A 22241-nucleotide genomic window follows, 5' to 3' on the forward strand; every position below is an offset into this window, starting at 1 on the left:
AAAAAAAACTCGTACAGTGATGACAGGAACTATGTGTGTGTGTGTGTGTGTGTGTGTGTGTGTGTGTGTGTGTGAACACAATTGAAGGACCAATTGGTTTGTAAAACCAATTGATTTGGTTTTATCCGATATGGAACCAGTGTCAAAAAGGGAGTGTGACCAGTGCAAGGTGCACACAGTGTTGGGCCAGGACCCAAGAGAACCTGGAATTTACCCCCTGGACCCCCTCCAGTACTCTCTCCAATTTCCCCTGCAGTTTATATTTCTCTGTCATTTGCTTTTAGCCACTGATGTTTTCTTTTTTTTCCCAGGAAAAACCAGTTGCCAGTGTCCAGCAAGGCCGACGGTGAGCTGGGTGCCCTACAGCTTGGTAGGTGTGGCTGGTGCTTCTCCACTGTGCCCTTCAGGGCCAGGGTCTCGTTTGCGCTGTCTGGGGGCATGGATGGTGGGCTCTCCACTGGCTGGGTGGGGAGCCACTGTCCTCCTACTGACCTTGCAAAGAAGAACTTGGCCCAGAGCGTGAGTGAGTAGAGCAGGCTTCTCTCTTTTTAGTTGATGTTGTCTTCCACTGCCTGCCTCTGTCCTGGAGAAATCCATCTAAGAAGTCTAATTATTTTGAGATCCACTCTGGGGGAGAGGCAAAGCAGCAGGGGAGCCCTTTCAGCATTTGAAGATTGTTTTAGGGTCACTCAGAACCTATAGAAGTCTTCAGAAGCTGGTTCTCCGTCAAAATATCAATTTAGCTCTGTAGGGGGAAGTTCACCTTTTAAAAGATTTAGGAATAGATAATCAAGGTGTAAAGTATAAGCAAAGAAGTGCATCAAGTGCAAAGTGCTCAGACCTATAACTACAACTCAGATCAAGAGAGGGAACATGTCCATTCACTCTTTAGTTTTTTTTTTTTTTTTTTAAAGGAGGCATGTTTTTGTTTATTATTTGTTTGTTTGTTTATACATGCACTGGGTACAGTCAGAAGCGCGGGAGGGTGAGAGAATTCACCAGAGCCAGAGCAGGGAGCAGAACAGGCAGAAGGACAGAAGTACACTGCTGAGGGGAGCAGCGGGCAGCAGGAGAGGTCTGCGCGCCATGTGGGACCCTCCTCTGGTGGCCGGGGAGCAGCCGGGGATCGAACCGGCGCCGCAGAGACCGCGGGCAGCTTCGCAACCCAGCGCTCAACTGCTGCACCACCGGGGAGGCCCCACTCTTTAGTTTTGAAGCCATCTTTTTTCTTTTCTCTTTCTGCAATCCTCTACTCTCCAAGGATGTATATGTATGTGTTTTCAGGACATGGCAAAAGCAGCCCAGAATGGATGGTGATAGACCAATAGTGGACATGAAGAGATAAGGCTTGCGTTCCGTAGACACTTACTCTTTCTCTACAAGCCATGAATATACCTGCTGGGCCATTTTGGCATATAAGAGCCGTCCATGTACTTTTCCTATTGCTTTTTAATACTCCCTTTTCAACTGAGGAAAGCAGTGTGCTTTTTTAGAAGTTACTTGTGAGATGGGCAGTTGGCTTTGATGAAGTTGAAAGGCAGGGGCAGCCTCTGAATGGAGGCAGGGGTTTGTTTATTCTGAGGTGACAATTCCTCAGAGTTGTGATCATCAGAAGTGACTGGGAGGACTGTCTGGCCTGCCCAGGAAGGGGTGGGTCTCTGCTCAGGGCTGTGCAGAATGAAATGGGGATCCAGGAAACCTGGCATCTAAAGCCTTTCTGTAAGGCACTGTACTTTAAGATTTTCCAATGAAAGCCACTCCTGTTTGGTCATAAAGTGAAGCAGTTCCTGGCCTTCAGAACCCAGAGGGCTTCTAGTGGAAGGAGGGCTTTTAGTAGTTCTCTCAGAAGCCAGCTGTTTGAAGTGTGTGTGCGTTTCCAGAGGGAGGTAGGGCCCCTCTTTGCTAGTAGCTTAGCTGTCAGTTTAGGAAAGGAAATGGAGATGAAAGATAAGCAATCATGGAACCCACTCACCAGGAGAGTTTATGGAAGAGAGAAAAGGAGAGAGGTGTAGGGGACTGGGGGGCAGCAGCAAGGGATATCATTTGACTAGAGGAATGGCATTTCCTTCCCCACCACTATTTGTCTTACTTTGGTTTAGTTCAGTAAAGTTTTGTTAGAAATTCTGTGCCAGAGCTCGACAGAACTCTGTTGAAAGCAGTTAGAAGTGCCTTCTTGGAGGACAGTGTTGGGTAGGACAAGGGAAGAGAAGTTGACAGCAATGCATATAACAGAGGATCAGAGGTTCATCTCTGCTCTAACCGAGTTCTGTGGTGGTTTCCAAAAGTTTCCATAGCAAGGTGATATTCAGACTGGCCTTTGAAGGCTGCATGAGGTCTTGCCAAGAGGAGATGTGGCATGAACTACACAGGCAAAGGCCTGGAGTGTGAGAGAGGGATTTCTTGAGGTGACTGACTATAGGGAAGGCATGGGGTCAGCGGGAGACGGTGCTGGGAACGCAGGTTGTGTGGCAAGGCAAGGATGACCTCGAGCGCTGCACTGAAGAGACTGACTATAAATTCACAGCCAGTAAGGGACCTTGAGGATCCTGTGCTAGTGAGTAACATAGCCAGGGCTATGGCTCCAGATGGGTGTTAAAGATGAATTTCAGGGGCAAGTGCCTGGACCTTGGAAAACTAGTGAGGAGCTTTTGAAATAGTCCAGAAAAGGGGTGATTGGGTCCTTTATCTATTTGGGGGAAATCCTATGGGTATTTTAAGACCTCTTCAAACATCTACCTGATATTTGAATATTCCTCTGGGAAGCTACTCTGACTCTTCAGAAACCTGTATACTTTTCAGCACAATTATTTATCTGTTTTAGCACAATTACAATATTATTTGTTTGGGACTCTGTCTCCCTTCTAGACAGTGAGCACCTTGAATGTGGGAGTGCTGTTTTAACCACCTCTGGACCTTCTCTGTCCCATGTAACCCCTGGCACATCCTGGGTACTCAGTAAAGAGCTTTTAACAGTGGAGGAAAGGAAGGACGTGAGGCAGGAGAGATTTTAGAGACAGAATAATTCAGAGGCTGGAGAGTGGGAGAAAGTTGAGGTTTCAGCCTACATCCTTGGTGGGGGGGTTGAGAGGTGGAGTCTGTTATCAAAAGCCAGGAGGAGTACTGGCCTGCAGGACCCACCTGGGGCATCTTCCAGGAGAGATCTTGCAGTCAATGAGAAACACCAAGCCTGAGTAGGGCACCTGGGAAAAGAGATGTAGGGGCCTCTCTTATATATTATAATGTATACATTTCCTCCTCCCAAGGTCAAATAAAATGGTATGGGGGAAAAAAAGAAACAAACAAAAAAAAAAACCTTGCTTCTTTTCAACCAGACTGTTATACCAGGGTCTTAAAAATAGCATTCTCAAACCACCGGTATTTGCAAATGGTTTTGTCTGCTTGGCCAACATGTCATTCCAGAGTGCTTTGTTTTTCCCTTGTACGGCGGTCCCGCCAATCTGGGCCCAAGGACTGCTATGTGGTCCTGAACCAACTCTGCATCAGGGCCAACTTCCTCCCCGCAAAGCCAGAAGAGACTGCCTCCTCCTGGAGTCTCATGCAAGGCTGGGCTCCACTGGACCCACCAGCCTCCAGCTCCAGACTTCATGGGGCCCTGAGCAGAGCACATTTCAGCCCCGACTTCCTCCGTGGACAACCTCAGACTAAACAGAAGCCTCTAAATAGGCTTAAATATTGCCCTGCTGTACCTCCAGAATCAGTCTGGCCCAAGGCCCTGCAAGGAGTGCTTCAGGTCCTGGTGCAATCACTCAGGTTACTTTCCCCTTGTTTGGGCCTCAGGTCCCTGGGGTTGAATTAATCACATGTCTATTCCTCCAGCATTCCTTAGTCTGCAACCCCCCATGGACCTCTCTCACTCTTATCTTTCCTTCCTTATTCCTCTTTAGCCCCCCCCCCCCCCCCGCCACTCCCATGACCCTCCGTCCATTAGCAGTCTTTCTTATGGATTTAGCTGACATCTCTTTTGCTTGTATATGTTCTTGCAACATGCGGAGTGTTGTTTTGGGTGCTTATGCTTATAAAGGATGTGAATTGTATTGTTATATATCTCATTTGGTTTCTTACTTTCTCTACCTACCGCCATGTTCTTAAGACCCAGACATGTTGCTGATTGAATATCTAGTGTTGATGTCAGGTTATTTTTGTAAGACCATGGTCACAGGATGACTTCTTCAGAGACACAAAGAAGGGTTCTGATTTAAGTTCAGGTTCTCATTTAAATTTCAGACTTATTCCTCATACTGCTTGTTCCTCCCCCAAGGGAGCAAAGGAAGCTCTAGAATAAGATATAAAATGTGTCCTGGGATGTTGGTCTTGTATATATCCTGGCACCCCATCCGGCAGGCCCACTCTGGTGAAAGCCTTTGCTATGCTGGGGACTGCCTTGCTTAGCTTTGCATTCAGAATTGCCATGGGTGGTTTTCATGTGGGCCTTTCATCTGAGTGTTCTGGTAAATGCTGCAGCAATGAGGTGCAATGGTGAGAGGGAACCTCCACTGGCTGTGAGGACACAGGCTTTTGCTGCCATCTTAAGTGGGAACCACTCTGGGCCTTGGTTACCCCAATTGTAAGAAGACTACATCGGGAGTGTGGCTTAGTATCCTTCTGGCTGGAGGTCTTGTTGGCAGGATGGCAGAGTGATTAGGAGTTGGCCCAAGTTTATAGCAACCCTTCACTGCTTTCTAGTTACTTTGGGCCAGTTACTTAATTTCTCTAAGCCTCCATTTTCTCATCTGTAAAAGGGAGTAATAATAGTTACTTCTCATGGGGCTTTTATATGGGGCTTATCTGATATAAAACAAAACACACACTCAAACATACTACTAATAAAATTAAGCCACTTGTGGCTTTCATTTATATATAGTATATATATCTAATACATATATGTGTATATATGTATGTATATTGATAAATCAGTAATGGAGGCATTTTCTTTTTCCTAATGCTATCCTCTTCATGTTTGTCTTCAGGGGACAGATATGTGTGTCATGCCCACTTTTTGTAAGAAATGTGTCTGAGCTAGGGTTTTGTGGGCCTGACTCAATGGCTTAGGCCCAGACAGTTGTTTCACAGCACATCCACAGCAGAAATTTCCAGTTGACCAATAGCCAGGTCCCACCCCCCAGCAACCTTGTGGTGCAGACCACCGTGGGGTTGTGACAGGAAGTCTGCTTTCTGCTGATAAAGAAGTGAGAACCCTGAAGGGCAGAGAGGAGGGGTGTGGAGGAACCCTCCTTTCATTCATATCTTGTCCAAACTTATCAGTGTCCATGGTGTTAAGCAATTGCACCTTTTCTTCTGCTGGTATCATAACAAGATTCACACCATCACGGTTTTCTTTCAGAGGATGTGGAGGATGAGTTGATAAGGGAAGAAGTCATCCTCCTGTCTCCAGCCCCATCAATGCTCAAGCTGCAGATAGTGTCAACGCCAATTGACTTCTCAGTGGCAAAGGTAGGTGTCAGCTTAAAAGAGGGTATGTCTTGATTTGAATTGGCGTGAATTGTGTGTTAAAATGGAAATTTGGGTATGATGGAGAAGAAAAACTAAACTGAGGGTCAGGAGAATGGCATCCTGGCCCTGGCAACTCCCTCACCCGCTCAGAGTGAAAAGGTGAGAAATCAACCTCCTTCCGTTTAAATGTTCCAGGATGTGGTTCTTCGGGCCCAGAGCTCCCTCACCATCTCTGGAGAGTTGTCATGGGAACTGGCTCTGCTGCACTCCCTCCTCCACAGAGCCCTGGCTGGGTTGCAGTGAGGGAAGGACAGGAAGGTACTAATGACTCTTCAGCAATATCCAGGTTCCACACCCATGGCCTCCTGGAGGGACCTGTGGTCACAGGACCTTGGGAACAGTTCCTGGCCTTAGCAGCCTCCTTTGCAGGGATGTCCCGGATTCCTCTCCGTCCTTAGCTGCCAGCTGGCTTTGGTCCTTCCCTCGGCCTGTGATTTCTGCAGCATGGGGTGCTGCGCCTTCGGCCCTCCATGGGCTCTTCAGTCAAGCTCCAGGAGGAAACATAAAACTCCCGGGGACACAGCTGGCCTCTTCCTCTTCTTTCATACAAATAATTTACGCAGCACACTGTTGAAAATGTAAAAGGATTTTTCTAGAGGCTTTTTCCCTCTTTCCCTTACTTCTTTTGAAGTCACAGAGTGTCAGGCCCATCTCAGTGGTCCCGAGTTCGGAGAAGTGCGCTGGTTATCTGTAGCCGCAGGGCTGGGTGCTTTGCAGTGGGTACTCTTGTTTTGGGCAACCTCTTTAGGGGAACCTAAAAACCACCTAAAGATGACCCAGTAGTAGCATCTCTAAAATCCGCTGGAAATACTGAAGCCCACACAGAGAGAAGATTCCAGGACCTGGTATCCATAGCAAGTAGAACCGGTTTCCAGGCACAGAACCTGCCATCGAGTGGCCACGCCGTGCCTGGCTAGGAGCTGGCATTTTGTGGTGAAGAGAATGACCTTGGGCTTCAGCCAGAAAACTCAAGTTCCTAGCTTGTAGTCTCTTGGGAAACTCAGTTCAAATACATGGATAATTGTAGTTATAGTGCAAGAGGGGAACTGAGGTCCCCACAGGTGAATTCACCCGCACTCTCTTGTGTGCACGAGTCACTTGGTGACACATAGACAAGTGCTTCTGTTGCAGAGTTTCTTGTACTTCATGAAAAGAGAAAAAAAGGATCTGATTCTAGGAGGGAATACTCTAAGTCAGGAAAGATCTGACCCAGGGAGGGCCCTAGGGAGGTGGTGACAGATTCTACCTGGTGATCCTTCAGAAATTCTGCAAGGTAAAATCAAGGCAGAGCAAGAGGAGGTGGCTGGCATGGCTAGGGGGCTTCAGGGAAAGGCTCTGCCTTCCCACCCAAGGACCTGTCAGTGGGGACAGGTTGATGTGTTCTAGGGTTCTGAGGGGTGGGTGTGGATTGATGGAGATGAACAGTGGGCTCAATCACAGCTGGAAGTTAGAGAGGACAGAGCTAGGCAGAAATGGTGGGGCTGTCTCAGGAGGTAGAGGGACCCTCTTTCCTCTACTGATTGGGGTATTCATGCTGAGTTTGAGGGGGACCTCTTGTGGGTGATGTTATAAAGGAGAGTTTTACGTGTAATATAAAGCGTTGTACTAGATAGAGCAGGGGATAGCAAACTTTTCCTGTAAAAGGCCAGATAATAAATTTTTTTGACTCTCTGTTGCCATTCAACTCTGTCATATTGTAGTATAAAGGCAAACATGGGCAATATGTAAACAAATGGGTTTGCTGTGGTCTAATAAAACTTTATTTGCAAAATAGGTGGGGGACGAGACTTGGCCTATGGCTTATAGTTTGCTAAATCTGTCCTAGAGCAATGATTCCCAAAGCTGGCTGCGCACTGGAGTTGCCTAGGAGAGCTTTGAAAGTTCTGACTGATACTGCAGTCTCAGCACCCAGGGGTTCTGATTTAGTGGGCTCTGCATCAGGATTGTTAAGAGGCTCCCTGAGGGATCCTAAGGTGCTGTCAAGAAACTCCAAATTCTCTTGTAAAGCTAAAAGCTGGTGATTCAAGTTTTCTCTGAGGAACTTTGAAGGATTTGGGCCTGGGCCAGCACAGGCCAATCTGGTTTGTAGATGTCCCAGAGGTGAGAGCCTCAGAGTCTATTTTCTCTTTGCTCAAACATGAGAAGAATGAGTTTTCAAAATAAAAAACAAAATAGATAACCCTTCTAGAAAACGGACTGACCTGCTAGAGTTCAAGACCAACTACTGTGGGAGTATGTACACCAAGCAGTGTATTGTTTGCTTTCAAAACAACTTCTACAACTCTCTCTTCTTTTGACAGGACATAAAGAACCTTCTGTTTGGTTCCAGCTTTTGCTGTTTCAATGAAGAATGGAAACTTCAGAGTTTTTCCTTTAATGACAAAGCCTCGTTAAAATATGGCATTGTGCAGAACAAGGCAGGTTGCTTTTCAGTTTTCCAAGGGACCTTTCTGCAGGCCCATCATGGGTTGGGATGGAGCTCCCTCCAGTTTGGTAAATCCTGTCCAATCCCCTGGATTATCCATTGGCAGCCAGTCCCACATTCGTCACTCAGTCAGAGTGTCATGTGTGACTGGTGGAGCCAGGGCTGGGGAGTGCCACCCTTACCTTAGGAGCGCATGATGCTGGAATCCATTTTGAGATGGAGCAGAAGGAGGCCCTGCAGCTGGTGGGGATGTGAGACCAGGGCCTTCAGCTGAGCACTGAGAAATGTACAGGCTTCTTGTGGCCAGAGCTAGAAGAAGGGCGCTCTCGGCAAGGGGGTGGCATGAACAAAGGAGAGACTGTGTGGAGGTCCAGGGGCTGCAGGAAATGGCAGGAGTATCAAGTCATGGCACAGAGTGGTTTGAGGAGAAGGTACAATAGAAGGCAAGTACATCTGGGTGGACTCAGAGGACTCAAGCATGGCTTATATATATTTTCTAAGATACGCTCTTGAAGGGCCAGAAGCCACTCGAAGTTTGGCATCAAAAATGGTCAGAGGGAGCAAGGCGACTTAATCAGGCTCCATTTCTCAAGTCTCTGCCCTACACTACCTGAGACAGAGCCCTAGGACCACCAGCTTCTGCCCCTGCTATGGCGAACTCAACACATCTTCTTGCACTCCCATTTCAGGGAAACCCAAGGCCTGATGCTCTGCCAGTCCTTGTATTTGTTGGTGTCTATAGGGATGAGCTTCTCAAGGATCTTCTTAGATTCCACATGGGAAGGGACACCTAATTACTAATTACTCACCTAATGCGTAGCAAGGCAGACGACAAACAACCCACAAAGAGCACTCACCTGAGAGGATACTGCTGAGAGGGCTCACAGGGGGTGCTGCTGAGTTGTTTAGGGAAGTCTTCCTGGAGGAGGAGGCCTTTAGGATAGACCTTGAAGGCAGCTTAGATACTTGACATCCTCACTCTGTGGACATGAAAATATTTCTCTGCATGACTAGAAACCAAAAGTGTCATCCTAGCCTCACACCTGACAGGCCGTGAAGAATCTTTCCTCCCTTCAGACAGTGCAGGCTTGCTCCTTCCTCTAGTCATGGGTGCCCGGATCTTTGTCACCCGCTCTTGGTGAGTCAGGGTCAGTGCTTCCTAGAAGTAAGCACCACCTTTTCACCTTGTTTCGGAGGTAGCTGCTCGAAAGGGGGTAGGAAGAGCCCATGTAACCTGTGCACGGAATTTAACTTTGGGGGAACAGATGACCCTGGGCCACGTTTCACTGGCAGTAACACCTTCCCTTCTTTGAAGGGCGGTCCTTGTGGGGTCCTGGCAGCCGTCCAAGGCTGTGTCCTACAGAAGCTCCTGTTTGAAGGAGATGGCAGCGCTGACTGCGTTCGGTAAGTCAGGACTCATTGCGGCAATATCTTCTCTCCCCAAGCCTTCTCCCCTGTGCCCAGAAAAAAGAAGCAAGGAAACGAGTGTGTTCCCTGATATTTCCCCTCTTCTTGAAAGGGAAATGGTGATTGGCTAACAGAGCCTGCACCAACCAGCTGAAATGACTTGTGTGCATTTGTTTCTGAAAGCCTCGAGGGCGGGTAAGTCCTGTTCTACATGGTAAGTAGCCGTTGGAAGGGGCGCAGCAGCCAACTGACTCCTGTTCGCACCCACGCCAGCTGCTGACTTTTTGACTGAAACCAGGTCTTCCTCCCTTCCCACATAACCTCACCTCTGCCAACAGCCATCACCACACATTCCTGCCAGCCCCACAGTACATTGCTTCACTCCCTCCGGCCATTTGTTTTCCACCTCGCACATTAAGTGTTTGCACATGGGTATCTCATTCTTGCTCACGCAATAGAGATTTCTGGAACATCCTCTCTCTGCAGGCACAAGTGATAACAGAGAGGCATAAATGCATTCTCTGTCTTCCATAAATGCTCTGTGAGATCTGGGGGCAGACAGAAAACCCCAGTCCTGCACTGTAGTTGGTGTTAAGATAGGAGTGGCAGGTGCTGGCCAGCCCCAGGCCAGCACCCCTGAGCTGACCTTCTTACCCTTTCCACCTCTCCTGCCTAGTTACTGGCTTGAAAGGAGTCACCCTCACAGCTACAGAACTCCTAGCAAAGTGCTTTTTTTTGGGTTGTTGTTGAAATATAACATTCATAAGAGAAGTGTACAACGTGTATGTGATCTGCTCAGTGAATTATAACAAAATCACACACCCATGAACACATCACCCACACCAAACCAGAAAACATGTCCAGTTCTCCAGAAGAATCCCCCTGCCCAGTAGATACCTTCATTCTCCTTTTCCAAATTGTAATTACGTGGATTCTCAAACCACAGCTGCACAGTTTTGCCAGTTCCAGAATTTTTTGATGAAAGGTACTTATTCTTTGACATGGGCATGTCAGTGCCATTCCCCTGCCTCCTACTTCAGTGTTACAAAGACAACAAGACCCATTCCTCATTTATTCATATTCAGATTCCTGGGGGAGACACCAGTTCCCCACACATCTAGAGGAGCTTGGTGCAAAGGAAGCACATTTGACCAGCTTAGCTGATTTTGTCTTAGATAGGGTTTGAGTGAAGGTAATTTTTCATGCTTGGCATTTTGTAAGTTGTCTAACAGTATAATTTGTGTAGTGACTTTACAAAGTGATAAGGCATTTTCTTTCATATCTGACCACAGGACAGATAACTATAACCAACAACCAGAAGTGCGGTGACCTGACATTTCCACAGCGACAGCGCACCTTGCCCTATTCTTGTCCTTGCTCCCTAAGTGGGGGATCTCTGGCTATCCTCAGGGGCTCAGGACCCTTTCTGGGCACATATGCACCCACCTGCCTACTTTCTCTCCTTGCCCTGAAAAGAGGTAGGCAGGAAGTACCTGGCAGATGTTTAGGGGAAATACTGGGCTCAACAAGATAGCCATGGCCTTGACCTCAGGGTTGATTGAGGTCTGCCACTGGGCATGAGAGGAGGACAAATAGACAGGTGGTTACAGGGACCTGCAGGATGCTAAGCGTCAGCCCAGTCATGAAGAGGGCCAGGGAAGCCTTCCTGGAAGAGAGACGTTGTAATTTTCCAAATCTGAAGGATAGACAGGACTCCTGATTCCCCTTCACATACATCCTTGCACATGCTTGTTGCTGCTTTCAGTTTTTTACCTCCTAGAAAAATCCCCGCAAACCCCTTCTTGGGGCCCCTAAGCGCTGTGAACTTGCACAGAGGCTGTGATTTGGGGGCGGTCTCCCCTGCTGTCTTCGGTCAGACCCCACCACCAAATGGTGTCCTTATTCATCGCTGTCGGTATTTGTCCCTTGTCTGTCCTCCCCTCCTCTTCCTCTCCCCAACGCAAACCCCACGAGAACCGGTGCCCCCCGGGCTGCATGCTTCGCAGTCCATCTCTGGCATCCGCCCAGCACCTAGTCAACAGAAGAGGCCCTCAGAATTCTTGTTGAATGAACACATGGACAAATGCTCGAGTGATCCAGGCTAACAGGGAGGGAGAGGAATGGTATTCCAGGAAGGAGAACAGCATGTGCAAGGGCACACGGGCCGAGAGCGCAGGCCTGATGAGGTGCTGAGAGTTGCCCAGGATGGCCAGGGAGTTGGGAGGGCCCTCGTGGGAGGCGTCTCATAACTCATTTCAGCTCAGTGCCCCTCAGAGCTGCTCCTGAACTGGAACTCTGGACTCCTCAGGGGAAGCTGTGGGTTATTCCCTAACCATCAGGGTAGAGGGAATGTTTAAGTTAGTTCCAGGAAAGGCCTTCTCTGCCCAGGGCACAAGGCAGACTTGGTTCCTTACCACCCACCCCACACCCCACTAAAAGTATGTAAGAACTTTAGGATCCCCCAGGCATATCTTCAGGGGCCGATTAGGGGGACAGGGCTGGAGGGGAGAGAACCATCAGTTGGGCTCCAAGATGGGCTTTGAGTGGAGAGAAAACAGCAACTGTGTGAAGTGAGGTTTTCCTCTACCCCCACTGCTGGCCAGTCAGCTACCGGCCAGGCACAAACTTGACCCAATTTATATTGACAGATAGCTATTTAAGCACCAACCAGGTGAGGGTTTTGCCCCATGGAAGCGCCGCTAGGGAGGAAACGCAGGAGGCAATTTAGCCTTGGTCTCTGAGGGCTGTCTGTCTGCTGGATCCTGAGAGAGGAGTTGGGCCAGCTTGGACGGAAGGGCCTCAGAGACTGGGCTGGGGGTGGCAAGCTGGGTTTTGGGGAAATAGAGGGTGGGCAGAGAGAGAGGAGAGAAAGAGGAACTGCTGCCACTTACGGGCTCTGTGTGTGGGTGCTGGTGGGAAGGAGCTTCTGGGGAAACAGAGGGGCTGGACCCGGGGAGGTCGGCCAACCAGGCGAGGGTGTCCGCTGGTTAGGGCTGCTTTGTTCAGGAAGTGTGGAGGGGTTCATGATGCTGAAGTGACCTTGCCTTTTCTTGGACCCCCATAACTATGGGTGCTCCTCTTGTTGCCCCTCCCCGTGGCTGCCCCAGACCCTGCACACAGATCTGCTTTCCATGCAGGCTGAGCCTAGTGGGCCTGCTCCCTGCTCTCTCATCTAGCCAGGACTGCTGAAAATGCCTAAGGGCACTGAGGGGCACAAGCTGGGGGAGGTCCTGTGGTGGTAGGCGGTGGTGGGCTGTGGACGAGAGACACCAGATACCTCCACATTCCTCCTATCCCATATCTTCCCCTCCCTCTTTCCCTGTCCTGGATTTGGCTTTAAAGAGCCTCCTCCTCCGGGGGCTGGAGGGTGATTGGAGGTGGGAGGGGTGAGTCCTCCCAGGCTTAGGCTAGGACTTGGGTCAAGCAAAGACACAGGATGTGAGGGGCCAGTGTCCCAGGCTGCCAGCAGAGGAGGGAGGCATGAACTAGGAGAGCAGAGGTGGGGCCGTGGCTTTACTGAAGTGAGGCCCTGCAGATCAAAGGCCACAGAAAGTCATCATACCAGGTAGGCATTTGTATAGCCTGCAGGTGCCCATGCTGAGACTTAGAGGGGAATGGCTAGCTCTGTGCTCTTTTTTTCTCTCCCTGACTGGGAGTGCTGAAAGCACTGAACTGGGTCAGAGACCTGGATTATGCTCCCTGGGAGCAGGGTTTTACTTCTTCCACTTGTGAATCTTTGACCTGGCTGTCTGATTCAGTAAGGAAATGCAAAGGAAATTCTCTGTAAATCGTCAAGGACTGTGCAAGTGAGTGGGACCACAGAAGTAGCCCGCTGTGATACGTATGGGGACACTGAGACCAGAGGGGGCAGACTGCTTACTCCAGTCACACCTGGCATCTGTGGCAGAGCCAAACCAGGCTTGTGACGTGCTATCTGTCACACCATACTGCTGTGTCCTTGAAGAGACTGAGCAATGGGAAAGCCAGAGAGACCAGGAGGGGACTGAGGGTGGTTCGATGGGGTGAGGGTGTAGGGGTTCCCAGGGGGGCTGAGTCTCCATGAGTTTAAAACACCAGAGTGCTGGATGTCTGGACAGACTCTCAGTGAGCGAGGGTCAAGTCTGTATTTCATGAAAGGTTTCTTGGCAGGACCTCTCCCTTTCCCCCAGTTTACATAAAGCCAGTCCAGGAGAGTCAAGAGTCATGTTGTGAGCCCTTGGGGACACACTGCCTCATGTGAGCAAGAGGTGACCCTTGGCATCGTGGCGGGAACCTCTCAGTCCCTAGCTCCTCCCAGCTCAGCTGTTATCTGTACAATTTTAATATTGGTTCATTGGGTCATTGATGTTCCTGCATAGGCTCCGTGTACTGGTTTCAGTGCTCCTTTTTGACTCTGAAATACCAGGATTTTGGAAATAATCAGCTTAAAATAAAAGTGGGCGAGCACCTCTGTTCTCTGCAGGGACACTGCGGTGGCCTGAACTCCGCACAGCGGCAGCACCTGCAGCTGCGGACTCTGGGCCCTACGTGGGTGGGGAGCGCAGGGGCAGGACCCGAGCGCTGTCCTGTGCTGGGTCTCCAGGCCTCCTCCAGAACCAGCAGGGAAAGGGTTCTATGCAAGTAGCACAGAGGATGTGAGACTGCGTCCTCCAGGGAAGTCACGCTGAAATAAAGGCTTCTTGGCAGGGGTGGTGCTCGCTCTGCAGCGCTGTCTGGCTTCATTAGCACACGTTCTATCAGGCCGGCAGCCCGCCTGTCCTCAGTCGGGGAACATAGAGCCTGGTGGCAGGAATCAGTGTTTTTCCACTTGGGGAGGGGTTGTTTAGGGCTGAGCTCCTGGGAAGAGATGATGAGCCCTCATTCTCCTGCCTGCAGAACCCCCGGGACAAGGAAGTTGCCCACTCATCTCCATGTCCGTCTGAAATTTGACAAGCCGAGGCCCAGAGAAAGAGAACACTTGTTCAAGACCTGCCAGTCATGGGAGCAGTCGGGCTTGCCCCCAGGGCCAAGGCCCTGCTTTCTTCCCACCGACTCCAGTGGCTTCTGAACCTGAGAGGGAGCAGAAGGCCTCCCATTATTTGCCGGCTTTCCTCTCGATTTTCTGTAGATTCAGACTAATGGGTACATCAGAGTGGACAGGTCAGGTCGTTTCAGGTAATTTGGGGGAACGTGTGTTTGAGCTGTGCCTAGGCAAGCACAGAATGAACTATTCCTTTAAGCCTGCCACCACACCCAGTTGACTGTCTTTATCCTGCACTTGTGAGTTATTAGACTCAAAGTAACTTTTATTGGCTTAAGAGCCTGGCCAAGTGCTAGATCCATGGTAGGCGTTTGACCGTAGAAGGTGATGCAGCACCGTCCTGTCACCAAGGGTTCTCTGGAGAAGAGAGACACTGAGTTCTCTAGTAAAGAGAGAGCCCGAAGCAGCCCTGGGGTGGGTTACCAGCCTCTGATCTGGGGAGCCTGCTCTCCTCTATTTTGCTGATCCAGAGACCCCAGAGAACAGCCTTAGTAATCAGCCACACTGCCAATTTGTGCCATTCTCCACACCTCTTTTCTCTGGATTGTCACACATACACTTGCCCATGTACACACACATGCATGGATCCCTCCACCTTGGGGCAGGTAAAATGGCAGAGTGCTAAGACTGGAGTGATGGTTAGGCCACCAGGCCAGTGAGGGCAGGGGCCTTCCCCAAGGCCTGTGAGCTGGAAACCCCATTCTGACCATGGCATGTTCCCCAGCTCCACTGAGCTTTCAGGAAAGTTGTGCCTCAAAAAGAGCAAGCTGGAGAAGGCCCAGGGAAGGTGGCAGCACTGGGAGAGTTACTAAATGGAAGCTGGTGGAAAGAAAGATGACTTTTGTTAGACACATGGAGGCTCAGGGAGTCGGTAATCAGAGCCCAGGAGATGGGGAGCCAGCCTGTGGCCAGGAACCAGTGCCCCGATAGGACACAGTGCTGAAGCGCGGCCTTGAAGGCAAAGCTGTGCGTGTTCCCTACACCAGGGGTTCAGGACATTTGGTCCCACTTTCCCTTTTTCTTGGTCTATTCCTTTTTCTTGGTCTATTTCTTCTCCTGGTCTGTTCCTCCCTCAATGCTGTTTAAAATTTTCAGAACATTTTTCGCTAATTGAGTGACCTTGGGTGAATCATTTAGTCTCTGTGCTGCAATTGCCTCATGTTTAAAAGGGGATAATATCTTCTTTATAGGGTTGTTTCAACAATGAACGAAATAATACAAGTGAAGTGCTTCTAACAGTGCCTGGCACACTATAAGCTTTTCCTTGACTTCCAATGGGGTTGCATCCTAATAAACTCATTGTAAGTTGAAAATATCTTAAGTCAAAAGTGCACCTGGCCTACCAAACATCATAACTTAGCCGCGCCACCTTAAATGTGTCTAGAACACTCATGTTAGCCTAGAGTTGGGTAAAATTACCTAATATAAAGCAACAGAGTGTTGAGTAGCTCATGTAATTTATTGACTACCATACTGAAAGTGAAATATCGTTAGTTGGGGACCGTCTGTACTCAATATAGGTTGGCTTCTCCAGTCTTGATTGTGGCTACGCTGAGAAACTTTCAATCATGCATTACCTGTTTCAGTAAGTTAGTGCAGAGCGATGACTGTCTGAAAGGCAACCCTTGTCCCGTGTCTGGAGGTTTTCCAACCTACATGTCCTAGGCAGAGTGTACAATCCAGGCATAACTTTGCATAGTTCCTACCCGTGTGGAGTCAAGTGGGAAAAAGTGCCCTGGTCACAGCTGTGTTTAGAAGAGCAGTGTGATAGGAGAGAGGAGAGATGCCAGAAATGCTGGTCGGGCATGGGTTGTAACGGCTCAGTGGAGGAGCCGGACACCCAGACAGGGATGGGACGGCCGTGGGTGAGGACACTCTGGAGGCACAGTGGATAGCACATGACTGACCATCCTGTGGATGGAGGCAGGGCAGGAAGAGCTATGACAGAATCCACATTTGTGGGTTCTGAATTCAGAGCTAAATATCCAATCCTTTCCCCTTTGTCTGTGAAACCCTGTGCGTTTCTTAGTCTTTGACCTCTCCTGAAACCCAGTGTTTCCGCAATGGGTGGGCAATACCATGGTAATCATTTCCTCGAGGAGCATGGCGGGCTTTTTGAGGCAGCCACTTGACCAGACAAGGTGCTATTCACTTTTCAATTGCTTGGTGCTTGTTGTTGGCCTCATTGAGTCAGAAGGATTTCCAGGTGCCAGGAGCTCACTGTCACTTTCACATCAGATATTCCACGCAGCCCAAAGGGGGACTAGGTGTTTCCACAGACAACAGGGAAAAGCTATCCCTTATGGACTGTTCGCCGTGTGCCAGGCACTGGAAATATGACATTGAGAGAGGCACCCATCTTTGTTGACTCTTTTCCCACTCATTGACTTCATGCACAGGGACCCTCTCCTCCTCATCTTCATTACAAGGGTCTCGGCCCTTACTGACACTGCTGACTACCTTCTTGGAGCCCTTTAGCTCCTTGGACTGTTGCATGCCCCCTTCCTGCTTCCTGACCTCCCATCTGCTGGAGCTCCAGGGATTCCATCCTTGGCCACTGCCTCTGCCCTTCCTCACCTCTCTGTGGAAATCTTAGTCACTCCTATGACAAGGCCTCCTCCTGTGCTGGTGGTCCTTAAGCCTCTACCTGACCCCAACCGGCTGGGCCTTCGACGTGTCTGACAACTTCACCTGGGGGTTCCCTGTGCACCTCGAGCTCAGTGAGTGCAAGGTGCAGTTCATCATCCTCCTTCAACTGCCCTCAGCCCCCTCCCCCACCTTGCTCCCCTCAGTCCCACCATGTTCTCCATTTCAATTGGAGGCAACACCATGTGCCCATCAGAAACCTAGAGGTCATCTTGAGTCCTTTCCACATCCCCATCCCTGATGTCTAAGTACCCAGAAGTCAGGCTTCTGCACCTCTGGCCTCGACGCTCATGGGTAGGTGGGAGTGAAGAGCGCTTGCTTGCAGGACTGTAGGGGCAGGGATGTGGGCGCTGGTCTGGCAGGCAGGGCAGTGCCATGTATGTGCTAGGATGGCTTTCTTTCCTTGGGATGACAGCAGTCCCAAGCAGATCTGGTTTAGCCTCCTGGACTCTGTCAGACTCCACAGCCCTTTCTTACACACACCTTAGGCCCTGCCAATTCTTGAGTCACCTTTGCTTGTGTGGTGCTTTCCCTGGTCTATTCCTCCTCTAGCCCAGGGCCCCTCCTTCAGCGTTTCCCCTTGGCTCTGGCTTCGTCCTTCCAGGCTCTGCGGGAGTGCCTGGGCTGCTGGGGCCGCTCTGGATGGCAGAGGCAAAAACACCCCCCCCACCCCCCCACAGGGCTGCACCATCCCTGGTTACATCCCCAGAGGCATAAATGCATTCCCTTTGTCATCCTCAGGCAGCTGCAACCTTCAAACGCCCACAGGAGCCACTGCCTCGCCCTGGCCATTGCAGACATTGTGTGGCGAGCTGGCGGTCACGAGAGAGCCGTGGTCACACTGTAAGTGCCTCCTAGGGTATGCTGCTACCACTTAACCTGGAAGGGTCCAGCTGTGGGTGAGCTGGCCGTGTGCTTCCTTCACTCTGGGAAAATCTTCTCACACTGACCATCTGGCCACAAGGACCGTGTCTGCGTGTCCTCCAAGCCTAGCCCTGTGTCCCAAGCGGGACAAGCCCAGTCAGCCGGCCTGAGAGGCTGGGCAGCTGGCCCTCCATGTAGTTCTGTTCTTGTTTTGGTATGGGGTCAGATCTGCCCTGCCTCCCTCCCTGAGGAGCTCTGGGGTGGGTTACCAGCCTCTGGCCCAGGCAGCCAGGGCTCCTCTATTCCTCTGATCCAGAGACCTCAGAAAACAGCCTTAGTAATCAGTCACCCTGCCAATTTGTGTCATTCTTCCCAAAGCAGGCTCCCTTTGCTGAGAAGGAGGCTTGGCAGTGGAGCCAGAATTGTCTTTCCCTGCTGCTCCTGTCCTCCCCCAGGTGGAGGACCCACCTTTGTAGGCCACCTGGGTGGTTTGCTGGCTTTTCAACCTCAGTCTTTGGAGTGGAAGCATCACTTCATCCCAGGGCAATGGCTGAGGTTTAGTAAAGGGGGTACCTTTTGGGACCAAGGGCCACACTTGGGTGGAGCCCGGTGGTCACTACAGCACAGTGCTGAACAGAAGGAACCCCAGAGGCTGTTGCTTATTGGCTGAGTTATCTTGGGCAATTGACTCAACCTCTCTGTGCCTCATCTGTTTACTCGACTGGATAAAGGGAATGATAATGATTGTTTAGTAGGGTGATTGTGAGAATTAAATGTGTTGATGCAAATAAATGATATAATAAATAATGTTAATAATGATAATAATGACAATAAATAATGTTACCTGTCTGTTTAAATCCTTTAAATGATGAATAATAATGAATGCAAAGTGCTTAAGACAATGTCTGACACATACTAAGTACCTCGTGAGTGTCAGGTACCAATATCGTTGTGATTATTCCTATTGTCTATGGTAACCGTGTTCTAGTTAACTTATTAACCTCAGGCCTTAAGATCTGCCTGGCAGCCCTGACTGCAGAGGAGCAAAAATTCAATTTCACTCTGTTACAAATATTGGAAAACAGAAGACTGGTGAGAAGGAATGACTGGTCCAAGACCACCAGCAGGTCCACTGGCACAGTAATCCTCAAACCCAAGCCCTGCTTCTCGCCTCGGCCTTGTCGGGCTGCACACGCAGGCGGCTGTGTAATAGATGCTGGCAAGGGCAGGTGGGGAGCCTCAGAGAGGACAGAGGCTAGAATTCACCACCTCTCTGAAAAGGAAGGGCAGGCCAGTATTTCTTAGTCTGGAAATACTGTTGTCAGTTGTGGCGAGAGGCACTTCCTACTGCCAGGACTTGGGTTTGGTCATCCCAGGCTCTCCTGCTGCTGCCTCTTTCCCTGTTACTTTTTTTCTCCCTGCTAGTGAGTTCTCTGGACTCAAGTCTGTCGGGTGAGTTCAAGCAGGGAAAAAACGAGAAACCCTTGGCTCCTTTCTTTCTTCTGGAGCCATCTTTTTATTTGTCCTCATTTAGCGGCACATGTGGTTTGCGCTGGCGCAGGGGCATGTCTTCTGTCCACGCGGAGGACTCATGCCTCTCCTTTTCCTTTTTAGGGCTTCGGGAACACAGCAGTTCAGTCCAACAGGGAAATACAAAGCAGATGGAGTCTTAGAAACAGTACGGCTTTCTGGAAAATTATCACGCAACCTTTGGCTTTGTTTGGGGACGGTCTCCTTTCATATAAGTAAATCCTTCCTCAGCTGGGGCTGTGCTGGCCCTCCCTGCAGCCCGGGCCTGCAGAGGCCCGTGCCTGGGATGGGGGTGGGGCAGAGGTGGAGGGCTTTGGGGGTGGGCTCTCGCTAGACTAGCTTTAAGACCCGAGGTTGATGGATGCCCCATGATGATGGCTCTGGCTGACCACAGCCTTCTCTGTGTCCGCCTTTGGGTGTCTAGCATCCTCTCCGGGATTGTTAGGAGAGGGGAGTAGGGGGCAGAAGGTGGACAGGGAGAGGAAATTAGAAGGTAGAAAAGAGCTGTGTCAGGGTGGAGATCCAGTTATAAACCAGACTTAAGTAAGACAACGTAATTTAGTGTCTTACTTTGCTGATGATGTTTTCTCTAAAACATATTTTTTCCTGATCTGCCTGTGAAAGTAAAGAAGACTCATAACCCCTGTTTGCCAGTTTTAAATCCAGCAGGCAGTGTTCTGAGTTCAGTGGTGTCCCATCCAGATCGCTTGCCTGCCCCCCACCCCAGCTGCTCACTCAGATATCCATGACTAGCCTGTGGCCCTGCCTGCTGGCCTCTTGCCAGGCTCCTTTGCCTGAGGCCTATGATGTCTCTAAATGGGACCTCTCTAGAGGGAGGCCCAGTGCCTCTGCAGGGCATACTTCATCCTGCAGCCCCAGCTCAGCCCTTCTGCCCAGTACATTGCACACAGGTGTGGGAGTGCCTCCCCTTCCCTGCTCCAAGAACCCCTTCCTGACTGCAGCGCCATACCCAAGTGCTGTCCAGGAGAGAGCAGTGTCCACGGGGCTTGGGTAGTTCACCCTGTGTATTTATGTCTTCTCAGCTCATACTCCACAATTTGACCTGCTATGAGGAGCTGGTGACTTTTCTTCAACAAAATATCCATCAGGTATGGCCAATGGTTTACTTCTTGGGATGCGATTTGTTAAGCTTCTGCTTTCTTTGCTCAAGTGATGCTGGTGAGCTGGAACTGGCCTGCCCTCATCCTCACCCTGAGATGGGAAGGTCCTGGAGCTGGCTCTGGTGTGTGGCTGAGGGCAGGGGGATGATTTAGGCTGGAGAAGCATGGACTTGGAGGTAGGTGATCCAATTGCTGCCGCCACACCCTTGAGGACTGGCCATCGATCACAATACAGAGAACTGCCACAGCAGAGGCTGCAGGACACAGAGCTGGGGTAGAACAGGGTCAGAGTGAAGGGTGAAAACAACTAGACTGTGCTTTCTCTCTGTCAGCAGGGAAGCCGCCATCCTGGAAGAAAGAAGCCTTTGTCAGTGAACGGGGCCTGGCGCCTCCTGGGGAGGTGCCAAGAACGAGGGTTGAAGGTCTGAGCACCACTGTAGAGACCCTTCTCAGGACAGGGGCTTGCTTGACATCTCAGGAGACAGGACTAGGCCAGGCAGGGGCCCTGAGGCAGAAAACGGTACTCCCACTCCTGGCTGAGGGGTGGGGTGGAGTACAGCCAGAGTGTGAGAGAAGCACGGTCAAGGGCATTCAGAGTAGGACTCTGGCTTTGCAGAGGAGTGCTGAACGCTCCAGGGGTACAGAACACACTCTCCGGAACCCTAGGCTTGGGCCTGCTTCTAGGTTACATCCCTTAGTAGCTCTGTGCTCTTGGGCAACTTGCTTAACCTCTCTGTGCTGCTCAGTCTTCTCACCTGTGAACTGGATGGTGTTAGCAGTGACTTTCTCAGAGCACTGTGTGGTGCCTAGAGTCCAGAGCCCTGCTTCATGTCCCCAGCGAGCTTAGCTTTCCTTGTGGCTCTTCTGATCCCCATTGTCATGATTATGTAAGGCAACCTTCAGAAGAGTTAGTTGTAGACATGTAGAAATAAAAGGGAGGAGTCAGCATGGGTCAAGCCCAGGAGACGTGGCCTTTGAGATCCCCAACTAGAAGGCCTCACGATGCCATGGTGCACACTTGTGTGTGTCAGGACTGAAGGAGAGCAGGACACTGAGCCATTCTTTCCTGGGGTGCAGGCAAACTTCCTGTGCCTCTTCTTTGCCCTTCCTTCAGCCTTCTGGGCTAGGCTCCAGAAGGATGCTGGGGGCAGTGAGCCTGGAGAGCAGGAGAACTCAGCAAACACCGCTACTGGCAGAGTCCCCTCCCCAGCACAACTCCCCGAAGATGCTGAGAGTCTGGGCACAGCCTGGAAATGTCCTGGCCCTGATAGCACACATGCCCCTTGGGTAGATAAACAGGGCCTGCCCTGAGATTTCAGGGAGAAAAATGTGTGATGAACCCCTTAAATTCTCTCCCCCAGAACCGTGGCCTCAGGAACAACTCAGTCCAGTGCCAGGCAGCTTGCCTAGCCTAGAAAGCTCTTTTTGCACTGGCTTTTGGGGAGCTGTGTGGGAGGGGTACTGGGGTGTCCTTGGCTGGCTGTCATTTGCTCACTGTCCCTGTCTGTCTCTGGTTCTTTCTGGGGATAGTCCAGTGTTGTCTGCCCACAGGGAACTCACCACCTGGCCCCATGCCACCACCAAGGTCCTGGAGTAGAGGTTCAGGGACTGCTTCTGGATTATTTCTTGGTGGCCTCAAGAAAGCTATTGGGCCGCAGCTGCCTCATCTGGAAAATAGGAGATGGTGTAGTTAGCA

General features: G+C 50.4%; 1 protein-coding gene across 1 annotated transcript in view; it reads left to right on the forward strand.

Moving 5' to 3' along the window:
* Window positions 1-22241, forward strand: part of MINDY4 (MINDY lysine 48 deubiquitinase 4) — a gene marked incomplete at its 3' end in the record, with an annotated part of 99061 nt that overhangs the window by 44585 nt on the left and 32235 nt on the right. Inside the window, exons 6-12 of the mRNA XM_084229899.1 lie at window positions 312-370; window positions 5363-5472; window positions 7833-7949; window positions 9273-9361; window positions 17772-17873; window positions 19509-19572; window positions 20468-20533. Of these exons, the coding sequence (XP_084086025.1) occupies window positions 312-370; window positions 5363-5472; window positions 7833-7949; window positions 9273-9361; window positions 17772-17873; window positions 19509-19572; window positions 20468-20533 (607 nt within the window). The remainder of the gene's footprint in view (window positions 1-311; window positions 371-5362; window positions 5473-7832; window positions 7950-9272; window positions 9362-17771; window positions 17874-19508; window positions 19573-20467; window positions 20534-22241) is intronic.

The sequence above is a fragment of the Talpa europaea genome (genome assembly GCF_964194135.1).
Source record: "Talpa europaea genome assembly, chromosome: 3".
Classification (NCBI taxonomy): Eukaryota; Metazoa; Chordata; class Mammalia; order Eulipotyphla; family Talpidae; genus Talpa; species Talpa europaea.